At 40.2% G+C, this 17911-nt stretch overlaps 1 protein-coding gene across 1 annotated transcript in view; it reads right to left on the reverse strand.

The window, feature by feature from the left end:
* Positions 1-17911, reverse strand: part of PRKN (parkin RBR E3 ubiquitin protein ligase) — a 1215957-nt gene that overhangs the window by 984568 nt on the left and 213478 nt on the right. The window contains exon 2 of the mRNA XM_040238940.1: positions 2206-2369. Coding sequence (XP_040094874.1) covers positions 2206-2369 — 164 coding nt within the window. The remainder of the gene's footprint in view (positions 1-2205; positions 2370-17911) is intronic.

Genomic DNA, 17911 nt, shown 5'->3' on the forward strand with positions numbered 1-17911 from the left:
TCAAAGCAAGCCCTGAGCTCCACACCTCAGTATGACTGCCTGCCAGCATCTCCCCCTGGCATTAACTCTTGCAATCTGTGAAACTCCTGCCAGTGATGAACCAGAATCTCCAGACTCGCTTTTCCCTCCAGGGCATCCCATTTTGTTCTCCATCTCCTCGCATGAAACCTCAATGTCACATGGGTCAAAGCTTTCTAAAACACAGCTGCCAATTCCCTTGTCACCCACCTTCAGCACCTCCTCTAGGTTCTACAGGAATAGGACCCTTTGCTTGCTCCCACACAAGAATTGCTCTTGCTCTTCATCTCCAGAATCCTACTTGAGTTTCAACTAACCCAGAAGTCTTTATTGGTGACTTTCACTCAGCTGTTTCTCCTACACCTTATATTATTAAATTAAATACTTATATTTCAGTTTTTATATGGCAGTTATCGTGTTTGACACCTTTATGTTATAGCTATTAGTTTGAGCCCCATGAAATTGCTGATATTTTTAACCTATGTAGTTCAATCTAGTATTACTGTTGATTTTAGAGGGCCTAAGTAAACAGCAGTCTCTAAGAAAATAGCAGTGGGTACTGACTGTCTTTGGGATCCTCTCAGAAGGCCAGAATACTGGAAGTGTTGTGAAAATCAAGAATCTTAATGAACCCGTCCAGATATCTATATTTGTATCTATCCATCTGTAGAAATCAATTGTCTATAGTAATTGGTATAACCTATCACCTCCAGTGGTAGAGGTGAGAAACTTTAGAACCTGAAAACTTCGGATAACAAAATATTTTGGTTCAAGAAGCTGTTTTAAAATAATTTATGATGGGAACATCCTTGGTTTTAGAGGTTGGCAGGTACAGTAAAAATAAAGCTTTCTAGTTGACTGAAATTAAAAAAAACAACAACAACACTTTTCAGCACAGGTGCTTCCCTTATAAAAACAAATTGCCTAAAAGCAAAGCACAGCACCCTGTGTGCACCAAGCGGAGCAGACTGCTGTCAGAGAAGAGGTGCTGGAGAAGGAGGGGGCAATTCACATTTCCATAGCGGCTCTCTTACACCCAGATCTGAAAGCCTTTCTTAAAGCAGTAAACATCATCACCAAAAAGAGACAGCCATAGGATGTCAATAAAGTAGGGACTGGGTAGAGACACAGCACCCCACCACCACCACTGTTCACAAGAGCAGGCCCCCAAACAGCTGCAGGCAGAAATGCAACTCATCTGTGCTGGTGAAAAAAGGGGGCCGCGGGGAACGTGTTTGGGTTTCTTCAGGATCACCTGAACAGTTCACAGAAAGCAACTGGGTTTTCACACACATTTCTCAGAGAATGACTTCAATCGTATGGAGGCCTGTTTGCTGGCTTCCCCAACACAAGACCGGTCTCCACTCCCAGAGGAAGGCACTGCTCCCCAGTGGCCTGCCCAGTTCACCCCTTCCCCTGCGGAAATACATACTGGGAATGAAGCCCCACCCCCACCCCATGGAAAGATACAGCTCTGTGATGCTATGAGGAGCCCCGCGGTGCCCGGAAAGCATCAGGGACAGGAGAGAAAAACACTGGCTGCACACTCCCCAACATCTCAGCGGCCGATTCTGGGGAACATGTTACTGAAACTTGGAGAAATTAAACACACAGGTGGACGTTCGCGGTGCGTGCGTCCTCCTCCACAGCCGCCTCGGGCGCTGATGGGCAGGGAGCTCGCGAGTCTGCTCCAAGGCCCTGAGCCCCCAAACCTCCTCCCATCCAGAGCTGCGGCGGCAGACCCGGGACCATCCTCCAGGGGTCACAGTTGGGTTGCAGATCCCTCCCGGCACAGTGACTGAGCAGCCGGATCTGGGACAATTTCTGTGCCTCCTTCATTAAGATTCAAGTGGAATAAGTACGGTAGAAATTGAACAGACCCAGAAACGGTGCCTTGCTGCTCCTCTAGTCAGTAAACATTTATTCACTAAGCCCAGTCTGTGTGCTCTCTCTCTCTCTCTTCTCTCTCTCCCAGTCACAGTTGTTCTCCAATCCGTACCTGCTTGCTGTTTTAATGCATAATTAAGAAGGTCAGAATTAATGAAGCGGTGTGGAGTAAAGTTCAAGGAATCCCTAGGCACTATTTATTCTATTAGATCTCAGGCATGAATGTCAGCTTGGCAGCGCAAGCAGCATAAGCAATGGGGCTGGCCGCAGCCCAGGAACCCTCCGCCCAGGGAGACTCACCTGCACTGTCAAGCCATTCCGAAGCTCCTTCCCTGCGAAAATCACACACAACTGGTCAGCTGGAACCCCCTGTCGCTTAGCAACCACCTCCTTGAGCTGGAAGATGCTGGTGTCAGAATCGACCTCCACTGGGAACCCGTGGTTAGAGTTGAACCTGACAAACACTGGACAAAAAAAAAAAAAAAAAAAACCACGAAGCTTTAGTCAAAACCCTTAAATGGCAATTGCATTTAATGGCAATCCTTAATAGCAATGCAACATTTCTGAATTGATTTGCCCCTCTCCTGCCCTTTGATAAGCAGTGTGCATTTTCTTTCACTTATAAAGCTTAAGGCTATGGAGCAACATCTGGAGAAAAATGGAGTTATCCTATGGGATTTCCCTTTCATATATTAGGCGGTGACCCACAAACAAAATTGCATGCTCCCTTTGACATCTGTCCTGCGAAACTGGGGGGACTCAAGCAGAACACTTGCTTGATTGGAACTGTGAGATTCCCAAGAGTTTATCCAGGAGATTCAGCTCTGACAGCCTGTACAAACTCACACTGCCTCTACAGCATCCCCCTTAATAAAAAATCAAAGGCATCATGTTAGCACTCATGGTATATAGCAGTGGAAAGAAATCAAACCACTTTCTGAACTAGAGTGAAGACGCACTAGGTTGTGTCTGAGAGTCCGAGCCATCACTGGTGGTCCCAGCCAAAAGGCTCCACTGGGTCTTACGGAAACATGTATCTGCCCCTTCTTTTGAAAGATGCCATTTCTCTTGGAGCCACTATCTTCCTCAAGACCCAGGCTGGAGCCTTGCAGCCTCTCCATGTCTTCCTGCTGCCAATGCCATCCACCTCCTCCAAGTCTCTTCCTGCATCTGTCCTTTCCGTTGCATTCCTCCAGTCACGATGCTTATCAAATCACGTCTTGATTCTTGCAACAGCCTCCCGACTGAAGTCTTGTGTGTGTGCTTGTCACTCAGTCGTGTCCAACACTTGGCCACCCCATGGACTGCAGGTCCCTGTGCAACCCACCAGGCTCGTCTGCCCATGGAATTCTCCAGGCACGAATACTGGAGTGGGCTGCCATTTTCATCTCAGGGGAATCTCCCCTGGCCCAGAGATATAAGCCAGGTCGCCCACATTGCAGGCCGATTCTTTACCAACTGAGCCACCAGGGAAACGCAACTGAAGTCTTAATATACTCCTTTCACTTTCAGAACATCCTACATTGTTCTGCAAAGTAAACCTTATTCTAGAGTGCTACCATGTCACAGCCCTGAAAAAGTTTAAAGGCTTAAAGCTTTTAAACTAAGTGCCCCCAAAATACAGACTACAGAAAACTCCTGCCCCTGCCTCTTACCTTTGTTCAATGACACTCCCTTCCTCACCGCTGCCTGCTGAAAGCCCATTCACCCCCAGGATCCATCTAAGACATGACCTCCTCCCAGAGGCCACTCACTGTCAGCAGCATCAAGACTGAGCCCACCTCTTCAGGATTCAGGGGCTGTTACTATGTACATCTTATAAGGCTTGCCACAATTTCTCAGGGACTCAGTACGACACAGGAGACAAATACATCCTCCAAACTGAGAGGTCCTATAGGTCCCTTATCAGCTTAGGGGACTACGGTAAACATACTAACCTTCACTCTTTAACTCTCAGTTTCCTAATCTTCAAAATATTTATAAAGCACATTAATAATATTTATAGTGTTTACAACAATCCCACAATGACTTTTAAGAAATGGATATTTGTATATGTGTTCCTACCTTCTATGAAAGATCATAAACTCCTCAAGGCCAGGCACTACAATTAATTTTCTGCTATACCTTCTTTAAATGGAGCATTAGCACTCAGTAGTTCTCAATATGTGAGATGGCCCACCAAATAATAATCATAATTAAATAATATTTACAGTACCAATAATAGTCAAGTAACTACTATGTGGTAGAAGTTGTACCTTACATAGGCCATTTGGGAATCGGTGATGGACAGGGAGGCCTGGCATGCTGCGATTCATGGGGTCACAAAGAGTTGGACACGACTGAGTGATTGAACTGAACTGAACTGAATGATCTGGTAAGGTCACTATTATTATCCTTATTTAATAGAAAAGTAAATGAAGGCCTTGACAATTGTAATCACTTTTCTGAGGACATCAGTTACTTTATAATGGAATCACAATTGAAATTCAGTTCAAACTACCTCTGAACCCTATTCCATTTCTACTATAACACACTGCCTGAACTATTCTCAGAAGAAAAGTCCACATTCCCTTTCCTTATGACTGTGTGTGTGTGTGTAAAACGTAACAGCAAAAAGTCCTTACACCATACATCACATGGCCTCTGTACAGGTTAGCAGTAGAAAATGAGATTAAAAGTAAAAGCTCCAGTCAAGTGCTAAGAGCAAAGAACAATGAACAATAGTTATAAGACACAATGAGATAAAAAAGACTCCAAACTTGAGAGTAAGTGCCAGAGATGACATTACAAATGCAAAAACCTGACATATTTTACCAGCAAAGAAAATATTTAGAAAGGGCAAGAACTGTGACAAAAGTGTCCCAAATAAAGAAAACTGATAAAAAAAAAAAATTACAGAGGAAAAGGTGCTTTTGATATACGTTAAAGTAGATGCCATGTGACACTGTTGAAAGTTAGAGGAGGCAAATAAAAATATAGTGGAAGCCCTTGAAGTATATTCTTGGTATCCTTAGGTCAGAGACTGTAAGGCAACCAATTCATCAGATGAGACACGGCAACCAGTGAGTGACTATAAGGAACAAAAGCTACCGTCTAGTTCCAAACCTGATATTCTGGTGGTGGGAACTGATGTGGTTGTTTTTTTTTTTTTTTTTTTGAAGTAAAAATAGGGAAGGAGCACTTGAAAAACCATACAAAAGCTATTTTTTAAAAGGGTTAAATAAATACAATTCATTGAAAGAAGTAATCCGAGGAAACTCTGTAACCTTAAACACCAGTATCAATATAAACAAAGACAAACAAAAAGGCTAGGAAAAGAACAGAAAGCAAGTGAAAATGAAGTGGAAAAAAGCAAACAAACAAATTAATATTGTATGTATATGTATGGCTGAGCCCCTTCACTGTTCACCTGAAACTTTTACAAGACTGTTAATCAGATATACCCCAATATAATTTTTAAAAAAAGGAATAAATATTTAAGGAGATCTAAAGTTGTTGATTTTCTCTAGAAGTTCAAATCATGAGAATTCTACCCTACGGAAAACAATTATACAGAAAACTAAAGGGGGGGAAAAATCTGCAAAATAAATACTAGATAACTCTGTACCACTAATGAAATCATTACTATCTAAAAGCCTTCTGTTTTCCTCATAAATAGAAGATTAAAGTTTCTGAGCTTAAACTCAACTTGTATAAATCATATCAGTACTTTATAAATGAATATTGTTGAGCAACAAGTCAAAAATAGACTATGAATCTATCATGGAAAGGTTGATCAAGTACACAGTAGGTATTTGGTCAACTAAAATATTTGTTGAGAGAATTAAATAAAGGCACAGCTCAAGACAGACCAAGACTACAGCTCAAGACTACCATCAGCATATAAATGGGATCAACAGTTTTTGGGCAAGACAGTTCCTTCTCAAAAAAGAATGCCCTAATCGCCTCTATAGGGTGTTTAGCTCCAGCTGCAGCCCAGTAAATAACAGGAGCATACTCTAATAACTGTGCCAACCAAAGGTAACCCTACATATCTCTGAATGTCCCTTAGTAAGGCAGTTTCTTCTTTACCTTTAAGAAACATCACTCTAGTATCGCCAGCCCCAAGCAGACAGAACTTGTCCTCAAATTCCCTTCCATTCCTTATCCAACATCTCTGCCCAGAAAAATCTACTGTGAACTTACTGTTAACTCTCCATTTCTTTCCTTTGCATTCTTTAATGAACCCACTCTTGAAGTCTTGAAGATTACTCTTGGCATGACCTCCACATTTTCAATCAATGGTTGCTTTTCTATTCTTTTCATATTTGGCCATTTGGGAATAATCAGCAAAGCCCTTGATCTAATAGCACTTTTTATTTTCTCTAAGCATCGGCCACTAGGTCCTCCTGGTTTCCTTCAACAACACAGGACTTACTTTCTTACTGATTTCACAGTGCCCAGGGTTCTGCTTGATCTCGCTTCTCTTCTGAGTGTCCGCCTAGGGTTGCATTATCCAAGCTGCATGTCTTATAGTTCTTGGGTAATTTAATGTATTCAAATGGGAAATTTTCATTCACTGTGATTTTTACTTTATTTTCTTATTTTAAAATTCAACTCTCTCACAAACTTCTACGTCAGATATTTGTCAGAACAATGTGAGTCCATAGAGTTACCTAATTCTTAGGACCAATTCCTACGTTCCTCAAGCTATAGAATTTGCTCACAAAAACTCTACTGAACATGTACTTAACAACTTCTATGAGAATCTCAAAATACTTACATAAAGGTGAAATTAACCTCCCACAAATCACATAATATATCTTCAGTATTCTTAACATAAAATTTGTTATAATCCTAATTTCTTGCTGTCATAATTTAGAACATTTTTAAAAACATTGCAGCATATTAGGCATTTTTCATAGGACTCTGCTAGTGAAAAACTTTAACACACTTTCTAGATGAATGAGTTTCCAAATTGGGTATTTTATTGTATGCTTTAAACCTGAACTTTAATTACTTTTTTTCTTAAACTGAAAAAACACAGGGTACGATTCAACAAGAACATCTACAATGCAGGATTAAAGTAAGTAGGAGATGAAAGTCTGACCAGCACTTGAAAACTGTTAATATTTTAAGAAAAAAGCAAACACTTATTTTGAAAAAGAGCCACTATTATAATCTGATGACCACGTGGAGGGGGGGAGGGGAAAGTAACAAATGCAAAATCAACAATTAAGGGATAAGAAGCACTTGATAGTTGATCATAAAGGTAATTTCTAAGTTCAAAGGAAAATGTTAGAAGAAAGCTAAGTGCAATATTTAGTAAAGTTACCCTTTCTATACAACAGATATAAAGAATAACTACAAAAAATGTATTGAGGGAAGACTTATGCACAGATGCACCAAATTTCCCTAAAAGAACGAACTGTGAATATACTCTCTGGCCCTTAAGGCCCTAACTTCAACTGACAATGTAAACACAGGCCTCCACTGAGAATGAGCCTTAAACAGTGATGTTGAACTTGCATCAAGCAGAGCTGAGAACCATGGTTAACAATGGAACCCATCCAGGCTTGAGTCATGGATCAAACTCAACTGGCAGAAATCCCCTATTTGGGCCAGGATTATTTCCCCCTGCCCCCTTATTTTGTAGCCCATCATTCAAAGTGCTGCATGTTAGGGAAATGAACAAGATTTTGTGAGAGAGAAGTTCTAGGAAATAGCACCATGAAAACACCATTTTATTAACCACCAGGATGAGACAATTGCAAAATTATCTGCTTGCTGCAGAGGATAGATTTTGACTTCAACAATTTCCTTTAAAAAATAAAAGTCAAATAACGTCACTGTTCTGAGTCCTACTCTTTTCTAATATAATTAAGTCTACAGTAATCTATTCCTTTAACCAGTGAATAATGGTGAAGAACAAATCTGTAGAAGTATATAACATTTTTGGAACCACAGCTCAATGTTAAGTGACTTATGTACACAAACTTTTATTGAATTCTTACAGGATCCAGATTATTGTTACTATTTTAAAGCTATTATTTATATCATTTAACTTAAAACATTTAGAAAACTAAGATCATGGCATCTGGTCCCATTACTTCATGGGAAATGGATGGGGAAACAATGGAAACAGTGAGAGATTTTATCTTTTGGGGCTCCAAAATCACTGCAGATGGTGACTGCAGTCATGAAATTAAAAGACCCTTGCTCCTTGGAAGAAAAGTTATGACCAATCTAGACAGTATGTTAAAAAACAGAGACATTACTTTGCCAACAAAGGTCCATCTAGTCAAAGCTATGGTTTTTCCATTGGTCATGTATGGATGTGAGAGTTGGACTATAAAGAAAGCTGAGCGCCGAAGAATTGATGCTTTTGAACTGTGGTGCTGGAGAAGACTATTGAGAGTCCCTTGGACTGCAAGGAGATCCAACGAGTCAATCATAAAGGAAATCAGTCCTGAATATTCACTGGAAGGACTGATGGTGAAGCTAAAATTGCAATACTTTTGCCACCTAATGAAAAGAGCTGACTCAATTGAAAAGACCCTGACTCTGGGAAAGATTGAAGGTGGGAGAAGGGGACAACAGAAGATGAGGTGGTTGGATAGCAACACCAACACAACAGACATGAGCTTGGGTAAATCCGGGAGTTGATGATGGACAGGGAGGCCTAGTGTGCTGTAGTCCATGGGTTCACAAAGAGTCGGACCTGACTGAATGACTGAATGAACTCTACTGTAAGTTCTTTCTGATCAGAAACTTCTTTTAGTCTCTTCATCCTCACTATCACAGTGTTAGACACAGGCCGGGATTTCCGCTTTTTGTAATGGCTCAGGAACATGTCAGGTCAATTCCCCACAGAAAATATGTGGACCTGATGGCACTGAAGCGTGAAGAGAAGGGAGACTCTGGTAGAGAGCACATGTCAGGAGAAGCAAAGGCAGACAAGCTCACTCACAGCTCTTGGTTTACAGCCAGGTACAATCCGGATGGCATGAAGGGTTGCAGGTACACTGGAAGCAAAATCCTGAACCTGGAGAAACTTGCCTCTAAGAAGAGAAGAGCAGGAAAAATCCCAGAAGGAAAAGAAGCATAAAGGGAATCTCCAACTCTGTCTACCCACATCTCTGACAGGTTCCTGAACCACGCAGATGCATAACATACTCAAAGCATCTCGGCAAAGGGAAAGATCTGCTCAAAGAGATGGACTATAACTCTCCACCCTTTAAATGAGCACTTCAAATAGTGACTTCTTCCAAAGAGCACAGTGTGGGAAGAGGGAATAAGAGAAACTTCCTAGCGGAGAAACCAGAGAACAGCACTTCAGCCAGGTGATCCAGGTCAACATCAGCAGAGATAAGTCACACTGATGCTGTGTACCCTTCATCTGACGGGATGACCATGGCTTTCTATCTCTGGGGTCTTCCTCTCCAAAACACAAAACCCCAGTCTAACCTTGAGAGGAGCATCAGACATATACCAGAAGAGGAACAGTCCTAAAAATACCTGACCATTAGCCCTCAAAACTTTCCAGGTCATCAAAAACCAATCTGAGAAACTTTCACCATCTAGAGGGGCCTAAGGAGACATGGCAAGTAAATGTAATATGATATCCTAGATGTCATTCTAGAAGAGAAAATGTCCCTGAGTCAGTGATGCCACCCAACCATCTCATCCTCTGTCATCCCCTTCTTCTCCTGCCTTCAATCTTTTCCAGCATAAGTCAGTTCTTCACATCAGGTGGCCAAAGTACTGGAGTTTCAGCTTCAGCATCAGTCCTTCCAATGAATATTCAGGACTGATTTCCTTTAGGATTGACTGGTTGGATTTCCTTGCTATCCAAAGGACTCTCAAGGGTCTTCTCCAACACCACAGTTCAAAAGCATCAATTCTTCAGCACTCAGGTTTCTTTACAATCCAACTCTCATATCCATACCTGAGTACTGGAAAAACCATGAAAAGTATGAAAGTGAAGTTGCTCAGTTGTGTCTGACTCTTTGTGACCCCGTGGACTCCTCCATCTGTGGGGTTCTCCAGGCAAGAATACTGGAGTAGGTTTCCATTTCCTTCTCCAGGAAAAACCATAGCTTTAACTAAATGCCACCTTGGCTTTATCCAGCCTGGCATTTCACATGATGTACTCTGCATATAAGTTAAATAAGCAGGTTGATAATATAGAGACTTTACATACTTCTTTCCCAAATTGGAACCAGTCTGTTGTTCCATGTCTGGTTCTAACTGTTGCTTCTTGAACTGCATACAGATTTCTCAGGAGACAGGTAAGGTGGTCTGATATTCCTATCTCTTTCAAAATTTTCCACAGTTTGTTGTGGTTACCTCATCATTAAAAACAAGGGAGGCCAGAAGTAAAAGTATAACATCTTTAAGGTTTTTAAATTAAAAACAAAAGTACTGTTAAATAAAGAATTCTATATCCAGTAAAAATAATCTTTGGGAATAAAGGCAAAATAAAGATATTTTAAGATGTAAGAAAGGCTTCCCTGATAGCTCAGCTGGTAAAGAATCCGCCTGCAATACAGGAGATCCCAGTTCGATTCCTGACTCAGGAAAACTCGCTGCAGAAGGGATATGCTACCAACTCCAGTATTCTTGGGCTTCCCTTGTGGCTCAGCTGGTAAAAAATTCACCTACAAGTCAGACACTGACTTTTGCTTTTCAAGATGTAAGAAAACTAGGAAATCCTGTCACAAGCAGACTCACCCTATAAGAAATGCAGATGAAAACTTCATTTTAGAGGTTAATGATACCAGAGGGAAATGATGGTCCTTGGGAAAGTTTAAGAACAACAGAAATGCAAAAATATCTGAGTAAATACAGAAGACAATTATACAGGGATTTTGCTTTGTTCATCTTAATTTCTTTAATAATGTAATAGATTATATGGACTTAATTAAGTCACATCCTCAAATTCATATTTTAAAGCCCTATCACCCAATACAATGATATCTGGAGATGGGACCTTGTGGAGGTACTTGGGTTTACATAATGTCATGAGAATGGGGCCGTCATGATGATATTAGTGTCCTTATCCTATAGGAAAAGATGCCAGAATGTTTGCTTCCCCTCCTTCTGCTACATGAGGGTGCAGGGAGATGGAGGTTGTCTGAGTCAGGAAGAAGGCCCATCCCAGAACCTAACCATGCTGGACCCTGATCTCAGACTTCCAGACTCCAGAACTGTGGAAAACTGCATTTATATTATTTAAACTTCCCAAGCTAGTGGTAGTCTGCTATGGTGCTGAGCAAAGAAAACATTCAACACAAAAATTAAAAAGCTGGTCTAAAATACAAATATAATAACTATGACAAAAAGAACAGGGGATGGAAACCACCATTTCTTGTACATTTTGTGGGGAAACTGGTGCAATATTAACAATATTGACTGTCAAAATTTAAGAATATGCATTAAAATTATTGGAGTAAATTATAATGTTGAGTCAAAAAGCAAATAAAAATTACAATGGAATTCTAAAAAATACTGAATCAGCTAGAATCAGAAATGAAGTAATAGAGGAGCAAAAGTGGAAGAGTAAGTAGAAAACATATAATAAAATGACAGACTCAAATTCAATCATTTCAATAACTGCATTAAATTTTAATGAAATAAATACTTCAATTAAAAGGCACAGGCTGTCAGATAGGAAAGAACAAGGTTTACCTAACGATGCACTCTCTGTAGAGCTACGTTTTACAAACAAAGACAGAAATAGTTTGAAAGTTAATCAATTTAAAAAATGCAATTATTAACTCTTACCTAAGGCCCACCATATCATTTAAAAATTTCAGTTATTACATCAAATGCACAATAGTAATTTTTTTTTTTTAAGTTGCTTAATCATGTCCGACTCTTTGTGACCCCATGGACTATATAGTTCATGGAATTCTCCAGGCCAGAATACTGGAGTGAGTAGCCTTTCCCTTCTCCAGGGGATCTTCCCAACCCAGGGATGGAACCTAGGTCTCCCCATTGCAGGTGGACTCTTTACCACCTGAGCCACAAGGGAAGCCCAAGAATACTGGAGTCGGTAGCCTAGCACTTCTCCAGATCTTCCCAACCCAGGAATCGAACCAGGGTCTCCTGCATTGCATGTGGATTCTTTACCAACTGAGCTTTTAATGTTTAGTTGGTTAGAAAATTTTCATTCAATAAGAAAGATATTCCCAATGGAGTTGTATTTCACTGTGCTTTAGAGTACACTGTAATTGATCCAAAGTGACTTTAGGATACTGATAATGATATCTTATGTTTAGAGTGAGCTTTCAGTTTTCAAAGTGCTTTTACAGACATTATCTCAGTTAATCTTCACAACAGCTGTGAACGATGACTGCGACAGCATTTACTACTCCTACTTTTAAAGTGAATAAACAGATGTATGAGAAGGAAAAGTGGTTTACCTGAGATTTAAAAGGAAAGAAGCAGGAACTAGAAGCTGTGTCCTGAGCCCTTCGCTACAAAGACTGTATTACCCCGGGGGAGGTAAAAGGTAATCTCTACACCTCTGAACCCTCAGGTAAGCTTCCTTAGGACTGATATGTTAGAAAACATGTCTATGGCTGAGGTGTCATAATAGTTCTTGATAGTTCTTGTCCTACTTTCTCTTCAAAATCAACATTTTCCCATTTTTAAAAAGAGTCAACCCACTCATTCTTTCCCAGTTTCACTCTGGTTCATTAGCACATGGCATCCAAAAGAAAAAGGGTAACTTAAATTATTGGTGATTAAAAAGCTTCTTTTAACCATTAACTTACAATAGCGCTTGGCTTCTTAGACAGTAGGGCTTCCCTGGTGCCTCAGACAATAAAGAGTCTGCCTACAATGCAGGAGACCCAGGTTCAATCCCTGGGCTGGGAAGATCCACTGGAGAAGGAAATGGCAACCCACTTCAGTCCTCTTGCCTAAAAAATCCCATGGATGGAGGAGTTTGGTAGGCTACAGTCCATGGGGTCGCAAAGAGTCGGACACGACTGAGCGACGTCACTTCACTTCTTGTACAGTAGAGTGAAAGTTGGCATTAAGAATGGTTTATTTTAGGCATCTCAGACTATCATCTGGGTTAGGTTGGGTTGTTAGGAATTCAGATAAAGCAAAGAGGGACAAGATCTTCCACACCCTCAGTCTTGCCGAGAAGCAATTCCTCTGATCCTGGGAAAGATGGAAGGTAAAAGGAAAAGGCGTCGGCAGAGGACGACATCGTTAGGCAGCACCCTCCAGGAGACAGTGGAGGACTGAGGAGCCAGCCTGGCATCCCGACGGAACCGGCACAACCGCCCAAGGGGACTCTATGCCCAAGGGGAGAGTAGAGATAAGACTGAGTTGAGTCTCAGGAGAGTAGACATAAGACTGTCATTTGTAATACTGGATTGTCCAAAAAAAACTGCAGGGGTGGGGGGCAGTGTTCCATAAGAGCTGATGGAAAAAGACAAACATACTTTTTTGTCAACCCAATACAAGTTAATTGTGCCTTATTTCAACTGGGAAATGAACTGCTGGCAAAGTTCTATTCCTTCCCTAACATCCAATCTTGTATCTATTCAACCACCGACCCAGTCATTCATTCACCTAACAAGCCAGCTAGGCAGCCAGCCAGCCAGCCAGTCACTTACCCACCAAGGCTTAAGAATTAAATAATAACAAAATGGCTACTGGGGGCCATTGGTTTTTTTCTGATAAATTCTTACTGACTGACTGATCCAATAATAAGACTCGTTTTGCCAATCATGTCAAAAGGCAGGCATTTTTCCCAAAGTGAATAAACTATATATGCAGCCTCAAGGCTTTGGTAAAAACATATTTAAAAAATGTTTTTATCTCAGAGATGTTTCAGAGTGACACAGAAAGAAATTCAAAACAAAAAATAATCCATTTTTGTTATTTGTGGTAGTTAGGTTGTATAAAGTTACCACAAACACTACATTAGTAGAATACTAAACCGTAGTTCCTAAGAGAAACACAGAGTTAGGTTCCTGTGAGCTTCTCATCACAAAATTTTCACCAAGCAATCAATACATAGCTTTGTTTTACATGCGTCTCTGTTTAGAGACATCTAATATACATAGCTGATTCATTAACACTGAACCACGGCCAGCAGCAATCAAACTCATACCTGAACAAAGCTTCTTTAACACAGTTTCTCCATAAGACATGTCACACCAAGTAACTGCACCTATTTACATCCCCATCAACAATATACAAAGGTTCCCTTTTCTCCACATCCTCTCCAACATGTTAGCTGTAAATTTTTTCAGAAGAGTCATTTTGACAGGTATGAGGTGACCTCACTGTGGTGTTAATTGCATCTCTCCAATAATTTTAGTTGTAACATACTTTCATGTGCCTATTAGCCACTAATTTTTAAGATGAAGAAAATGAATATGATTAAATTATTTAAATTGAGTAAAAGAAATGTTTGAGAAAAGTAAATTGTAATTTTGAGAAAAGTAAATGTTTTTACTGTGAGGTAATATACCTCACTGATTTGTGCATTAAAAGCATTTAAGCTAATATATTCTAAAGTCAGCATCACATTACTTTTGAGTTAATATAGAAACAGACTTGGAAGAGTGTTTGGAACACAGTAGACATTCACCAAATGATAGTATTAATAGTTTACGAGGAATCACATCCTAGACTTCCCTGGTAGTCCACTGATTAAGACTCCGTGCTTCAAATATAGAGGGTGTGGGATCTATCCTTGGTGCAGAAACAAAGATTCCCCCATGCCACACTGAGTCATCAAAAAATAAAATAAATTTTAAAAAATTAAAATGAATTTTAAAAAAAGAAATCACAATCCTATGTCTTCTATTGATTTAACACAAAACATATATAACAATTAAACAAAATGGTCAGTTAGATGGTCAGTAAAAGAGAGTCTCTGTCCCACAGACCAAAACTTATACTGTAATTTTAATCTTAAACTTTAAATACAAAATTCCAATTGTGAGTGTATTTTCTAACTTCCCAGAAAAAGCCTGTGGCAGCATCAGTCGACATATGCCAGGCAGAATGTGACTGCATGTGGAGAGCTCTCGCGTCCGGTCGCCTTGGTGGACTCCCTTCTCCTTTTCCTTCATTTAACCTTGCTCTGCTTTAGTGTCCTCAACAATGGAAACCACACTCGCGTCTACTGTCCCGCGCTGTGGCGAGCATTAAATGGCAGACTACATGTATACTGGAAACAATCAGTAAATGTTTGTAGCTGCTGGTATTGTTAATAGTAGCTATTAGTGCAATAAAAATAAATCGCAAAATGGCTTTCTGGTAGTCATCAAAGTGATGTTACGTTCGTAAACTCCCTTTCGATACATTTATTAAGATCTTCTCTTAAAATCTCTCTATAGACTTGGAGAAGTTGGAACTTCATACATTCCTGATGTGAATGTAAAATGGTGCAGTCACTTTGGAAAACAGTCAGGCAGTCCTTCAAACAACGAGACATACAGAGTTACCATATAAACCAGCAATTCTACTCCTAGACATATACTCAAGAGAAAAGAACATTTATTTCCACGTAGAAACTTATACATGGATGTTCATATCAGTCTCATTTTAATGACCAAAAGATGAATTAATAATGGATTTAGGCATACAGGTGGTAGGGTTTCCCTGGTGGCTCAGTGGCAAAGCATCCACCCGCCAGTGTAGGAGATGTGGGCTCCATCCCTGGGTTGGGAAGATCCCCTCGAGAAGACAATGGCAACCCACTCCAGTATTCTTGCCTGGGAAGTCCCTTGAACAGAGGAGCCTGGCAGGCTACAGTCCCTGAGTTGCAAAAGAGTTGGACACAACCTAGTCACTCAACAACATACGCATATATGTGGTATAGTCATACAATTAAATATTTAATGGTAATTTTTTAATTAGTATCCTGTTTAGGGTACTGATTCCAACTATACATACAACATTAAGGAAACATAACTACTAAGTAAAGGAAGCCAGTTACAAAAGACCACAAGTTACATGATTCATTCATATTACATGTCCAGAACAGGCAAATCTCTAGACAAAGGAAGTATATTAGTGGTTGACTAGGAGCAGGAAATGGCAACCCACTCCAGTGTTCTTGCCTAGAGAATCCCAGGGACGGGGGAGCCTGGTGGGCTGCTGTCTCTGGGGTCGCACAGAGTCGGACACGACTGAAGTGACTTAGCAGCAGTAGTAGTAGTAGGGTGGCATTCAGGGAGAAATGGGAGTTATGGCTCAAGGGTAGGGGTTTCTTTTAGGGGTGATGAAGTCTAAAATAGATTGTGGTGATAGTTGCAGAACTCTGCAAAAATACTAAAAAAAAAAAAAATTGAATTATAGTTTGAATGGCTGAAACTTTTACTATGTAAACTGTAACTCCAGAAAACTTTCTGCCCACATGCACGCATGCTAAGTGGTTTCAGTCTTGTCCAGCTCTTTGTAACCCTATGGACTGTAGTCCGCCAGGCTCCTCTGCCCATGGGATTCTCCAGCTGAAAAGACTGGAGTGTCTGCCAGGCCCTCCTTACCTGCCTCCTCTTAGGTCTCCTGCCCTGGTAGCGGTGTTCTTTAGCACCTGCACCACCTGGGAAGCCCTGAGGACTCTGCGGACCAGCAAACAAGTGAATGTGCGTTCCCTTAATTTTAAATGTCTTTCTTTCCTATTTTTACTCACCAGAGAAGCCTGCAGTTATGGAAAGAAACTTAACAAAATTCACAAACATCATCTTTTGCACTCAGATGTTTGCTTTTACAATGTGGTAAAGCTTTGCTTTTAAACATCATACAGTCGCTGTGCCTCGAAGTGCTTTCAGGACCCAGACTAGTGCTAATTGTATGAAAAAAAGGAGACATGTATTTCAGTGTTAATGTAGAAACTTAATTTGCTCAAATTATTAACACTGTTCTAATTTCCATATGCTATAAAGTCAGTATGAGTAAGATTTAGAACAAATTGCTAGTGACATTAAAATTCATTCGTACTTTCAAAAAATATTTACTGAATAAGTAACTATGTGCTAGGCACAGTGCTAGACAGTGATGTAACAAAAATGAATTAAACATTCTGTGAGCAGATATGATCAAATATGATATATATGAGTTTGCACCAAGTAAAATATACTGAATGCCTTGAGAAGAGGGAGTGGTTAAAGGCAGAAGGAGTTCAAAGTATTTCAGAGATGAAAACAAATTAATGACAGACACAGAAAAGCCAAGTAAGGGATTTCCAAGTGGATATTTCATTATTACAGAAGAAAGTCACAGTTCACTAGTTATTTTTTTAGGAAAAAAGTGAGGTGTTTTCATTGGCCATGAGGATGGCAGTGTTATAATATATGAGTGCATCTGCAATAGCAAGTGACGGGACGGCAGTAAGGGTCTTCGATAGTTTTGAGAAGTCTGGAGGTGTCCCTTAAAACTTTTAACAGGCTAAATTTTATACTGCACAAAAGAATAATCTTTTAATATTCAGACAGCATGTTAATGCAACTATCACACATTTAAAAAGGAATATGTCAAAATATCTACATGTTTATATTGTGAACGCTATGATATTCTGAAGGCTGTATCACGATTACGAACTTCATACCTGAGGCCAATATATGGTTAACAAATGTCTGTTGTTAATTAAACTGGGCATCAGATGTGTGACTATACATGGCTTCTCACAAAGGCACCTCTAATTCTATGATGTAGATTGATACAGAGTTAACCCTTGATAACTCAAGAGTTAGGGGTGTCAACCCTCTAAGCAGTAGAAAACCCACAGGTAACTTATGGTCGGCCTCCACATACATAGTTCCTCAGTATCTGTGGCTCCTTGGTATCCAAGGTTTCACATCTGCAGACTTAATCCACTGCAAATCATGTAGTATTGCAGCATTTACTCTTGAAACAAATTCACACATAAGTGGACCCACCTAGTTTCAAACCCATGTTGTTCAAGGGTTAACTGTAACTATCAAAAACATCAGGCATGTTTCACTTCAACTTGACTTTATGACAAACTTATGTGTGTACATACACAGAC

The sequence above is a fragment of the Oryx dammah genome, unplaced genomic scaffold (genome assembly GCF_014754425.2).
Source record: "Oryx dammah isolate SB20612 unplaced genomic scaffold, SCBI_Odam_1.1 HiC_scaffold_4, whole genome shotgun sequence".
NCBI classification, from domain to species: Eukaryota; Metazoa; Chordata; class Mammalia; order Artiodactyla; family Bovidae; genus Oryx; species Oryx dammah.